The sequence below is a fragment of the Vidua macroura genome, chromosome 24, assembly GCF_024509145.1.
Source record: "Vidua macroura isolate BioBank_ID:100142 chromosome 24, ASM2450914v1, whole genome shotgun sequence".
NCBI lineage: Eukaryota > Metazoa > Chordata > Aves > Passeriformes > Viduidae > Vidua > Vidua macroura.
The window spans coordinates 7,439,477-7,452,089 of NC_071594.1; the positions used below are offsets into that span (position 1 = coordinate 7,439,477).

General features: G+C 52.6%; 1 protein-coding gene across 1 annotated transcript; it reads left to right on the forward strand.

Moving 5' to 3' along the window:
- The first annotated feature begins 1,211 nt into the window (after positions 1–1,211).
- On the forward strand, positions 1,212–8,200 carry DDX20 (DEAD-box helicase 20). The gene is made up of 11 exons (XM_053998016.1): positions 1,212–1,526; positions 1,620–1,714; positions 1,884–2,052; positions 2,232–2,346; positions 2,429–2,571; positions 2,999–3,137; positions 3,412–3,470; positions 3,816–3,898; positions 4,404–4,509; positions 5,083–5,184; positions 5,543–8,200. Exons 1-11 carry the CDS (start codon positions 1,343–1,345, stop codon positions 6,637–6,639), a joined length of 2,292 nt encoding a protein of 763 aa, XP_053853991.1. The 5' UTR covers positions 1,212–1,342; the 3' UTR covers positions 6,640–8,200.
- The last annotated feature ends 4,413 nt before the right edge of the window (positions 8,201–12,613 follow it).

A 12,613-nucleotide genomic window follows, 5' to 3' on the forward strand; every position in this document is an offset into this window, starting at 1 on the left:
GATTTATCCAGAGACAATTATCTCACGTTGGAGACTCTTTCCCCTTGAGGACCAATGAGAATATCCACTTAAAAATTAAAAAATAATTGGAATGGCAGCATGCCTGTAGATCCTGCTACCTGTCCCAACCACTGGTTTGCTCCCCCTTGGTGGAGTGGAGCTCTCCAAACTGGAACTGCTCTTTGTCCTGCAGGGTTAATGTTTGGTACTCAGATACTCACAGGAAAGTATCATCATCACAAAACATAACTGAATAGAATCTGACAGACTTTTCTCCCTCATCAGGAATATAGACATGAGGAATTTCAAAGGCGTGACCAAGCCTGTGATACACCAAAGCCATTAAAATTCATTTTGGCTGCCTGGCACTGTAAGAATAATGACACAGTGTATGTGCTGGTACAGTAGAAGCCACTGTGGAGATTTTTCCAAATCCCCTCGCAATGAATGGAAGCTGCACGTCCAGAGCCTCTCAAGCGCTACCATAAAAGCTGATATTCATAAACCCACCCACGATTTAAAGTAAGTGGCCCACAGAGGGTAGTAAGTAATGCACATACAGATTAACACATTTGCCCTTTGCCGAGTGAATGCTATGCTGCTAATTTTTGGTAGTAATTTTCTGTAGGCTCATAAACCGCGTGTTCTGCGAGCTGCGTGCTCCCCGCGGGGACGGGCACGGCCCGGGGCTGCCAGAGCTCAGCGCGGGTCCGGACAGCGCTCGCAGGCACAGGGCAGGCTTGGGGTGGCTGCGCAGGGCCAGGAGCGGCACTCCGCGGCGATTTCGGGCTGTTTCGGGCTGTTCCGCGGCGATTTCGGGCCGTTTCGGGCTGTTCCGCGGCTGTTTCGGGCTGTTTCGGGCTGTTCCACGGCGGTTTCGGGCTGTTCCGCGGCCGTTTCGGGCTGTTTCGGGCTGTTCCACGGCGGTTTCGGGCTGTTCCGCGCCCGTTTCGGGCTGTTCCGCGGCCGTTTCGGGCTGTTTCGGGCTGTTCCACGGCGGTTTCGGGCTGTTCCGCGGCTGTTTCAGGCTGTTCCGCGCCCGTTTCGGGCTGTTCCGCGCCCGTTTCGGGCCGTTCCGGGCTGTTCCGCGGCCGTTTCGGGCTGTTCCGCGGCCGTTTCGGGCTGTTCCGCGGCTGTTTCAGGCTGTTTCGGGCTGTTTCGCGGCCGTTCCGGGCTGTTCCGCGGCCGTTCCCGGCTGTTCCGCGGCTGTGCCCATCTCGCAGGGCCCGGCCCGCCCTGAGGCGGAGCCGCCGCCATCTTCCCCTTGCGGCGCCCCCTGGCGGCGCTGCCCGGCACGGGGCCAGGGCACCTCTCGCGAGACTTCCCCTCGCGCCCCGCCAAGATGGCGGCGCCCAGGGAGGCGGCGGGCCGGCCCCGCACCCGGGACGTGCTGCTGCCCGGCGGCCCCTCCGATTTCGGCTCTCTCCTGCTGTCGCCGCCGGTGCTGGCGGGGCTGGAGGCGGCCGGGTTCCATCGGCCGTCGCCGGTGCAGCTGAAGGCCATCCCGCTGGGGCGCTGCGGGCTGGGTGAGCGGGCGGGCCGGGCGCGGGGCCGGGGTCGCCCCGGGGGCCGCCCTGACCGCCGGGGGCCGCCCTGACCGCCGCGGCCGCTCTTTGCAGATCTCATCGTGCAGGCCAAGTCTGGCACCGGCAAGACCTGCGTGTTCGCCACCATCGCCCTGGAGGCGGTGCTGCTGGAGAGCTCCGCCACGCAGGTGAGGCGGCCCGGGGCGCTGGGACAGGGAGCGGCTCTTCAGGGGGGATGTGGCCCCGCAGGCCGTGAGCGGTTTAAATCGCCGCGGTTCGCATCACCGCGGCGCCGGGCTTAGCTCTCAGCGCCATCCTGCGGCTTCGGTCCTCCCGTTTAACCCTTGCCCCGCACAGATCCTGATCCTGGCTCCCACGAGGGAGATTGCTGTACAGATCCACGCCGTGATCACGACGATTGGCATAAAAATGGAAGGCTTGGAATGCCACGTGTTCATTGGAGGGACCCCTCTGAGCCAGGACAGAAGCAGGCTGAAGAGGTGCCACATAGCTGTGGGCTCCCCAGGTAGGAGCAGCTTTGCCGTGGGTCCCCGCGGCCCCGCACAGTGCTCCAGCTGGCTTGGCGGAGTTTGTTGTCATGAACGGGGCACAGCCTCAAAGGCAGCTCGGGAACGCTTTAAACGTTCTCCCTTGGGCTGTTTGGGGTCCGGTTCGCGGAGCTGCTGGCGCTTTCCCCCCCGGCAGGGCGGATCAAGCAGCTGATCGAGCTGGAGTACCTGAGCACGGCCAGCGTGCGGCTCCTGGTGCTGGACGAGGCGGACAAGCTGCTGGAGGAGGGCAGCTTCCAGGAGCAGATCAAGTAAGGCAGAGCAGCCTCTGGGGCTGTGTGCTGAGAGCCTCGGGGGCCTTGTGTGAGTGAGTGCCCTGCTTTTGTCTCTCAGCTGGATCTACTCCTCACTGCCAGTCAATAAGCAGATGCTGGCAGTCTCGGCCACCTACCCCGAGTCCTTGGCTGCTGCTCTCACCAGGTACATGAGGGAGCCCACGTTCGTGAGGCTGAACCCCACGGACCCAGCCCTCCTTGGTAAGCAGATAAAGGCACTCACAGTGGCATGCTCAGCAAAGGATGAAGAGGAGCACACTAAAGCCAAAGCACGTGTCTTTAGAATGCATGATTTTTTTTAATTTCACCCCTGGGTTGTTCAGTTTATGAATATTGATTCCCAGTGTCGATGTAGTGAACCTTGAAGTGGAATGAGAAGGTCTTTAAAGGCCTTTCCAACCCAAACCAGTCTGTGATTCTGTGGTATTTTTAAAATACCAGCGACAAATGGAACTCTCTGCTTTTTCTAGCCATTCAGAAATTTCCAGCCTTTTAAGAAAAACTTCTCCTGGAGGTTCTCATGTGTGTCTGTTTGCAGTTTCCCTTCAGCTGCAGTGCCACATGTTTACAGAACTCTGTGCATGTTTTTATGGCAGCCCCTAATCTGTTGTTTTGGTTTCCTGCTCAGGGCTGAAGCAGTACTACAAAATCGTGAATTCCCATCCCCTCCCACATAAAACCTTTGAGGAAAAAACCCAGCACCTGCAGGAGTTGTTCAGCAAGATTCCTTTCAACCAAGCCTTAGTCTTCTCAAATCTGCACAGCAGGTAATGCGTTTGCAATAACAATTATATATAACAAAATAACAAATACCCGGACAAAGCTTGTTTGAGGGCAGTGGCTGTAATGGAGAAAGTCATGGGACCTGTGAGGTCTCAGAGCAGTCTGCAAACTTCAGCTCTGAAATACAGCCTGAGGAGTGCAGTGTGAAATACTGACAATATCAGAGTGCAGTCCTTGGCTGTAGAGAATAACCTAAGAAGTGGCAGGTGTTGTGGCCTGGGGTTTTATTTCCAGTTTTCAGTGTGTGTGTTCCCTCAGGGCTCAACATCTGGCTGAAATACTGACATCCAGAGGCTTCCCTGCCGAGTGCATTTCAGGTAAATCCATTCACAGTTTTCTGATTCCACTGAAATTGTGCATAAATGTGACCTAAAATAGCAAAATATGTCTTAAATCTTGCCTTGCAGGGCCTCTGGTTAAATGGCTGAGAATAGCATTTAAATTGTCATCGGTCTTTTAAGACTCAGTCTGCAAGAAAAAGAATTTTTTTTTTGCAATGAGTGACCTGAGTTTTCCAGTTTTGTTTGCTCCTTCTTTACTCATTTGGGGCTGATGTTTGAGGAAGTTTCTAACTTATTCTGATGATACAAAGCAGTGTTTTCTAGAATGTGAGGGGCATAAAGATGAAGAATGTAACCTGCTTCTAATTTTTATCTTCCTAGGCAACATGAATCAAAATCAGCGACTTGATGCCATGGCTAAATTAAAGCAATTCCACTGCAGAGTTCTGATTTCCACAGACTTGGTGAGCTTTTACTGCTTTCAAACAAGCTTTTTACAGATTCTATTTCAAATTTATTAACTGCTCTGCAAATTTTACAGCATGCAGGGGTATTGCACATAAAGTTACTTCAGAGGATTAGATTTGGCTTGGAATTGGAGAGGACATAAATGTGCTGATAAAGCGCCATGGGCTGTGACTTATTTTCACAGTGGGGCTCAGAAATCACCCCCATTCCTCATCTGCCTGCCCGTGGCAGGGGCTGGAATGAGGTGATACTTTTAGGGCCCATCCAACCCGAGCCATTCCGTGATCTGGCTCAAAAACAGCTGTCAGTTTATCAGTTGCTCTGCAGCTAAAAGCTGCTCTGTGGCAGTGTGCTGTGAGTGCCAGACATGTTGGGGTGACCCTGGCATGTTTGGTGACCCCACTGTGGTCCCTTCCAGCCTCCCTGGGCTCCTGGATCTTTTCCAAGCTTTGTGGAGTTACTCAGCTCTCAGTGCCCTTTTCCCCTCCTCCCTTCCTGCAGACGTCTCGTGGAATTGATGCTGAGAAGGTGAACCTGGTCATCAACCTGGACGTGCCCCTGGACTGGGAGACCTACATGCACCGCATCGGCCGCGCCGGGCGCTTCGGTGGGGCTGAGCTGCTGGGCTGAGCTGCTGGGCTTGGGCTGAGCTGCTGGGCTTGGGCTGAGCTGCTGGGCTTGGGCTGAGCCCTGCTGGGCTGAGCTGCTGGGCTTGGGCTGAGCCCTGCTGGGCTGAGCTCTGCTGGGCTGAGCTCTGCTGGGCTGAGCTGCTGGGCTTGGGCTGAGCCCTGCTGGGCTGAGCTGCTGGGCTTGGGCTGAGCTGCTGGGCTGAGCTCTGCTGGGCTGAGCTCTGCTGGGCTGAGCTCTGCTGGGCTGAGCCCTGCTGGGCTGAGCTCTGCTGGGCTGAGCTGCTGGGCTTGGGCTGAGCTCTGCTGGGCTGAGCTCTGCTGGGCTGAGCTGCTGGGCTTGGGCTGAGCCCTGCTGGGCTGAGCTCTGCTGGGCTGAGCTCTGCTGGGCTGAGCTGCTGGGCTTGGGCTGAGCTGCTGGGCTGAGCTCTGCTGGGCTGAGCTCTGCTGGGCTGAGCTGCTGGGCTGAGCTCTGCTGGGCTGAGCTCTGCTGGGCTGAGCCCTGCTGGGCTGAGCTCTGCTGGGCCTGCAATGAACTCTGCTGTGTCCCACAGGCACCTTGGGGCTGGCTGTGACCTACTGCTGCCGTGGGGAGGAGGAGAACACCATGATGAAAATTGCTCAGAAGTGCAACCTGCAGCTTCTTCCTCTGCCAGGTGGGCTCTGTGCTGGGGCTGCAGCTGGGCTTGGTGGTTTCCTGTTAGTCAGAGCTTCAGACAAGCCCAGGGGCTGGTGTGTGGCTTCTCTGCTGGGGCTGCTTTGCTTTTAGCCCGTGTTCTTCACACTCAGCTCCTGACAAGTAGTGCAGAGTTGTTTGTCTTGAGCAGCCTTTGGTCCCTTCTATGAAGGAAATGTTCTGGCTCTTTAAACTCTTCTGAGAATGGGAGGGGTTGCTTTGTGGCCCTCACTTGATGTCTGACGTGCAGTTTTGAGAAGCTTCACTTGGGTACTCGTGTGAGCTCCAGAGGGAAGGATGCCCTTGACTGAGTGGCTGCTTGTTTCTCTTCTGTGCAGAGCCAATCCCTCCTGGAATGATGGAGCAGCTTGAAGATGGGCAGGTAGAAGTTAAACCTGCAATACCCAGGGGTCCTGTACTGACCTGTGACACTGTGTGTCCTGAACCAGAGCAACCAGTGCTGCAGCCTGTCCAGAATGGCTTTCCAAACATACCTCAGCCTCCCTCTAACCTTCCAAGGGATAATTCTTCTGTAGAAAGGCCAAAAAAGACTCAGAAGCAAAAACAGATTAAAAAGTGCACAAATCCTGCAAATGTAGAGAGAAATGGAGCCCCCCAAACTTCCAGCTGTCGCACAGAACAGAGGAATCAAGTCAAACCCATCTCCAGGATGGATGGACAGCACAGCACTCAGGCTCCAGATGAGGAGGCCTTAAAAAACAATCTTCCCAAAATTCCATGCTTGTCTTCTTTCAAAACCCAACTCACCAATCCCTGGAGCTTCTCGGATTTTGTTGAAGATTATGAGTATTTCATTAAAGAAGGGTCAGAGAGAGAGGTGGAGATTTTAAGAAGTTACTCAGGCCCAGGAGAGCAGCGTGGGCTGCCCAGAAATGGGGATGTGGAGTGGGAAGAGATGGAACATCACCCAGAGGCAGCAGCAGACGGGGCTGTGTCTGCTGACAGCGATGGCTCGGAGAGCTCCAGGGAGTCCTTTAACAGCAGGGCCACTCACTCGGGCTCTGAGGCCTTTCCAGGCACACAGGAGCCACGTGCTGTGCCCCCAGCACGGCGGGGCCGGGCCGCTCTCTGTCCCACACCAGAGAAACCCCGGGAGCCATCCCACGGCCCAAGGCAAAACGGAGTGACAAAGAAAGTGCTGAAACAAAATGCTAAACACAAGAAAAGCCACAAGCATCAACTCTCCAGTCCTGCCACGAGCAGAAGTGAGGAGGAGCGGAGCTGCAGCTCCTGGGATGATGCTCCACACGAGGGCTGGAGTTCTGAGGAGTACTGGAGGTGTTACTACGACGCCTGGCAGAGCTACTACGCAGCCATGTCTCACTACAGCAGGAGTTACTGGCAGTTCAGCTGCATCAGTGCCTACCACATCAACTCAGTCTATCTCCAGGAGCTGCTGAGAGATGGGGATTGATGTCCTGGTGCTGCTGGCTGGGACCAGGGCTGGCCAGGGCCTGTGGCAGCAGTGCTGCTCTAAGGGACACTGACAAGAGACAGATGCTGTTTGAGATGGAGAAAAATGGGGTCTTTTTATAAGCAGCTGTGTCTGGTCAATGTTTTACACAGGTCCAGTGGTGGTGTTACAATTTGTTAATAAAAGGAAAAGAAAGACAGCTGGATGCTCAGTTGGAATCTTTACAATCCGAAGTAAAAAAAGGATGATAAAAGGGAGCCATTCCCACGTAAGAAATGACAGAAAGGAGAAAATACAGAGCAATCCCAGTGCTATTTCATGGAACAGAACAATCCCAGTGCTATTTCATGAAATCCCAGAGTGGTTTGGGTGGAAGGGACCTTAAAGTTCACCTTGCTCTACCCCCAGCCATGGCAGGGACACCTTCCCCTGTCCCAGACGCTCCAGCCCCAGTGTCCAGCCTGGCCCTGGGCACTCCAGGGATCCAGGGGCAGCCCCAGCTGCTCTGGGCACCTGTGCCAGGGCCTGCCCTCCCTCTTGCCTCCTTGCCTTCCCTGTGGCTGTCGGGTGAAGCTGAATTCCCTGTGAGGCTCCATGGTCTGTTCAAAGCTGGTGATGATCCCATTTTCTCTAATTCTCTTGGTAAACAGCAGGCACTGATGATATCCCAGTGAAGTGGCAGAGTGAAACGAGCATCTCAATGCCTGTATTGCTAAATTAAATCCAGTTAATTAACACTGTATAAATAATATTTCTATAGCAAGGTGTGCAGCGGGCTGTGTGGTGGAGGATTTAATTATGTAGAAAATGTGCAGCAATCGTAATTGGTCTGTCCCTCTGGGTGCAACAGTATCAGACTTCCCACACTTACAGGAATGTTTAATTAGAAATGGAATTACCTATTACTGCTAAAACTAATTGATATTTCCTGTTTGGCTTGTACAGAGCTGTCCTGGGGCAGAAAAAGAGGGAGTGCTGGCTGGCTTGGGGTGCTGACCCTGGGTTGCCTCTGCACTAATTTTGAAAGTTTTTCTTTCTGTACTTTGTTCCTGCCTTACTCCCTTTGTGTCACACATGACTCCAGGGAGGGGGTTCCCCTTTGTCTGTGCCATTGGAAAAGGCCAAGACAGCATGATTTTTTTTTTCCAAGAAGAATTTTTGCAGCTTGTAACATTCACAGAGAGGACCCTGTAAGAGATGCACTTCAGTGTCTGCATTACTGCTGTCCTGTGACATTGCTCTCATTTCATTAATGATTGCTTGGGGAAGAGTTAATTAGTATTTAAATGCAACTCGAGTGGCCTAGGTCAACACCCAAAGTTCTCCAAAAGAGCCTCCCAGAAGATTGTTAGAAGAAATGACAGCATCTGTTGGTATTTGTGGCACATACTCTGTTTAATCCGGATTGGATACATCAGGTACAGCAGTGGCACAAGACTCAATACTGTAAATGATATACAAGTTTCAACATATGCACTACAATTCCAAAAGAAGACAACAGGAAACTTGGTTCTTCTAGAAAGTTGTTCTCAAATGAAGCTACCTGCAGTTGTGTCCAGTACATTTCGTATCTGTCCTCTGACATTTGTAAAGCAAAGCCCATTTAAAGTACGAAAATAGAAAATAATAAGGTTGAGAGCTTCTTACAACATAGAACTCCTAAAGAAAACACCATTGCATTGGAATGCCATACTGGTTTATCAAAAATAGACCATCACACCGTTTTTAGAGACTTGGTTGGTCCAAGGAGCCCCTGGGAGCTCCCAGTGGTGGTTGAAGAGTGGGGAGCAGCGTTGGCTGTGGTGGGACCTTGCCCCAGCTGAGGCTCTGGAGCAGCACTGGTTGAACCCAGGGAGGGGAGGGACACACGGACACACAGAGGAACAGACTGACTGGGAACACGAGGAGGGACTTCCACTGCTCTTTTGCTCCACCTGAAGCGCTTCTGGCACAGGTTCTGCTCCCTGAGCAGGGGCAGAGTTCTGGCACTCTGTCTCCACAATTCCCTGTGGCGTTTTGGGGTGTCATGAACTGAGCTCCACTTAGTGCAAGAGGAGGTGCTCCTTGCTCTACAGGACTGCCAGAGAGGTGAAATGACTTCTTCGAGGTCACTTAGTGACTGCTCAGGGAATCAGGAGCAGAACCCAGGCTGCTGGGGCTCAGCTCCTGATGCTCACTGCCTTCCCTTTGCTCTGACAGTTTTAGACTGAGAAAATCACCATGGACAGCGTTTTTGGCAAATACAAAGACTAAAACTTGGGCTCTAAACCCATGTAGATCCATGCAGTTGGCTCCAAGTGCTGGAGAAAAATAAGTGCTCTAAACCAAAATATTGCAATAGACTGGATGGGTGAGTGATGTGGAAAAGGTGTTTTATTCACCTAACCCTAAAAGCAGAACTAAGTTTCTGGCTCAAAGCTACTGATGTTCACCAGCTCTGCACGAGTGCTGACTTAACTCTGCCTTAGTCCAACAGATTAAAATATTACAAAGTCCAAGGGATGTTGCAACACATAAATTATTATTATAGTTATTTTAATTTCCTGAATTTTCTTTACAATACATGTAAGATGCAACATGTTTGCAACCTCTTTACTTAAAAAAGCAAACTCTTGAAGGAAATTTGCATTCCTTAGCTGGTATTAATCTGATTTTCATGCACACACCTTAAGCTGTCTAGACTAGAATGACGAGTGCTGGGTTACAGGACAGGTGTATTAGCAACAGGTTTAGGTTAAACAAGTGGCACTGATTAAATTTGGTCTTTCTGGCCAATTAAAGAAAGATGTATTTTGAATTATCCATGAGGTTTATCCCGCACTAACGCCATGTGTGTTACTTAGGTTGTATTTTTAAGGAAACTGAAAGCAAAAGGTGGCTTTTAGAAAGAGTAGATGGAAGTCAAAGCCTATGTGTGAAAGTTATTCTTCATCATTTGCTGCCAGCTGGGTGTGAATCCTGTTAGCAGCTCAAAGCCAGGTGAGAAGAGAGGAAATCTATTGATAGAATAGGCTGAAAATCAGTGAAAATATTTTTCCTTCAGAAAAAGCTTTGGAAAGGAAATAAAATGCTCAGAAAAAGGAGTTGCTCCTTTGATATTTTTATATTGCTTTAGGAAAATCTGAAAAAATAATGCCCTTCCACTTGCTTTTTGTACAAAGAATCCATTTTTACCTCTTTTAAAGGAGCTTCTCTAAAACTATAAAAAGTCGCAGGGAATGAGAGGAGGGGGAAGGCTTTGAGCTGCAGTGCCAGCACAGCACTGGTGTTCTGCAGGCTCACGGGGCTGTTCCAGAGCCTGCCCTGCTCCTGGGGCAGCCCCTGCCCTGTGTGGGCTCAGGCTGGGGTGGGGTGCTGGTAAGGCAGGCAGCACTGGGAGCACTGGGAGCACTGGGAGCACTGGGGGATGAGCCTCCCCTTCAGGTGAAGTTCTGCCTCGGGAGTTCTCAGGGGGGCTTGGCCTGTTCTCGGTGCTGTTTAAGGGTGCTAAAGGTTGGGGAAGCCCTTCTGCCCCCTTGGGTCAGGATGGGGGGATGTAGGGCAGCTCCCTGCTCTGCTGGGTGCACACCCTCCCCTTCCCCATTTCCATCCCAGGGATCCACTCCTGCAGGGACAAGGATCCAGGCCTGTAGGGATGGGTCACTGTCCTGTCCCTGCGGGGATTGATCCCTGTCCTTCTAGGGATGGGTCCTTGTCCCTGCAGGAGTGGATCCCTGTCCCTGCAGGAGTGGATCCCTGTCCCTGCAGGGATGGGTCCTTGTCCTTCTAGGGATGGATCCCTGTACCTGCAGGGATTGATCCTTGTCATTCTAGGGATGGATCCCTGTCCCTGCAGGGATGGATCCCTGTCCCTCCAGGAGTGGATCCCTGTCCCTGCAGGGGTGGATCCCTGTCCCTGTGGGGATGGATCCCTGTCCCTGCAGGAGTGGATCCCTGTCCCTGTGGGGATGGATCCCTGTCCCTGCAGGAGTGGATCCCTGTCCCTGCAGGGGTGGATCCCTGTCCCTCCAGGAGTGGATCCCTGTCCCTGCAGGGGTGGATCCCTGTCCCTGCAGGAGTGGATCCCTGTCCCTTCAGGGGTGGATCCCTGTCCCTGCAGGAGTGGATCCCTGTCCCTGCAGGAGTGGATCCCTGTCCCTGTGGGGATGGATCCCTGTCCCTGCAGGGGTGGATCCCTGTCCCTTCAGGGGTGGATCCCTGTCCCTGCAGGAGTGGATCCCTGTCCCTCCAGGAGTGGATCCCTGTCCCTGTGGGGATGGATCCCTGTCCCTGCAGGGGTGGATCCCTGTCCCTTCAGGGGTGGATCCCTGTCCCTTCAGGGGTGGATCCCTGTCCCTGCAGGAGTGGATCCCTGTCCCTGTGGGGATGGATCCCTGTCCCTGCAGGGGTGGATCCCTGTCCCTGCAGGGGTGGATCCCTGTCCCTGCAGCTCCTGGGGGTGCACAGTGCTCTCCTGGGGAAAACCCAGGTTTTCCACAGCGCAGTTCCAGGTGCTTTCGGAAGCTTTACTTGGGCGACTTCAGAGGATAAAGGGAGCTAATGGCTCCATTAAAAATACTTCTAGCCCTGCTCCTCTAGGCTCAGACTTCCTTAATTCTGAGTGTTTTTATCCCCTGAGAGCCTGTGCTGAGGAGCTGGCAGCGTGGGGCAGCACCTGCCCTGTTCACGGCAGAGGCACAAGCCCTGGCTCCCAGCCAGGATAACAATTCCTGTTTTGTGGAAGAAAACAGAGGCCGTGGCAATCAGAGCCCAAGCAGCCAGCCAGAAACTCCTGGAACTGGTTTTCCTCATTCTTTTTAACCTCTTAAACGTGAATGTTACAGTGCCCTTTCCAAAAGGTTTGACTGACAGCGATGGAAAGCCCCAGCAGTGCTGTGGATGGGGCTGCCAGGGTGGCCACTTACAGGTACAGAGATACAGGGAAGTGCCTGGTGCAGCACTCCACCCTAAATCAGGAATCAGAAAGGCAGCACCAAGAATCCATGGGGAATCCCTGACTCTGTAATTTTTAGTCCTGCTCCTGTCAGCACGGGGACATTTCACCCTCACTCTGTGCCAGTGGAGATGAGGTTGCAAAGGTGGCAAGTGGTGGAGAGCAAGGCCTCTGATCTAGAAGGGCAGGGGTGCTCAGATGATGACAGTTAATGAAAATAAAGCAAAAATTAAATTAAAACATCGAAAAAAACCTCAGTAATGGTAAGATTAACTGCAGTATAACCTCCTACAGGAAGCAGCAAAAGGCAGAGCATTTAAATCTTTAAAAACAGGACTAAACATAGTTTTGGGTAACATATTACAGCACTGGAATAAATGACTGGGAGCTGGTGCAGCTACTGGAGGCTCAGCCATAGCCCTAGGGTTCCTGGGATGTTGTAGGATTCTAAGGAGGGTTTGGAGTTAATGCATCAGCCATTGCTCACAGCAGGAGTGCTGCCAAAGCAGGGTGCAGCTCGTATGTGTAATCAGCAGTAATTATCTATACATGTATGTGTCTGTAATTAGTTATATGTGTGTGTATATGTGCAGATAAATATTACATCGGGAGAGGTTATGACAGACGCTAAAAAAAAAAATAAAAAAATCATCCCTTTGCTGAAGCAGCCTCAAACACTCTTTGAGCTGTTCCTCTAACTCTGGTGTGGGTAAAAATCCCTGCTCAGGACGGGATTGGGATCTTCCCCTGTTCCCTCTGGGCTTTGGGGGGAGTGCATGGGCCTTGGAGAGGTTTGTGCAGGACCAGGGGCCAGCCAGGGTGGGACAGGGCAGGGGGTGTTCCTCACTCTGCCCTTCGTGGATCCCCCTGGAAAAGGGGACTCCAGGAGGGCAGAGTGGCAGGAAGGAGTTCCTCATGGCAGGGGATCAGTTGTGTTTCAGGCCACGAATTTCCTCTGAGGATCCTTCCTAGGAAGGTGTCGGTGCCAGGATGAGGTACCTGGCAGCACCACACAGTGTTCTCCAGTTTTTGGTTAGCTGT

What these genes read in the sequence shown, in the direction of transcription:
- DDX20 (XM_053998016.1), top strand. Translation starts at nt 1,343, where the DNA reads ATGGCGGCGCCCAGGGAGGCGGCGGGCCGGCCCCGCACCCGGGACGTG. An exon ending in TTCTCAAATCTGCACAGCAG is followed by an intron (nt 3,138 to 3,411) that starts GTAATGCGTTTG and finishes GTGTTCCCTCAG; the next exon opens with GGCTCAACATCTGGCTGAAA. An exon ending in TTCTGATTTCCACAGACTTG is followed by an intron (nt 3,899 to 4,403) that starts GTGAGCTTTTAC and finishes CCCTTCCTGCAG; the next exon opens with ACGTCTCGTGGAATTGATGC.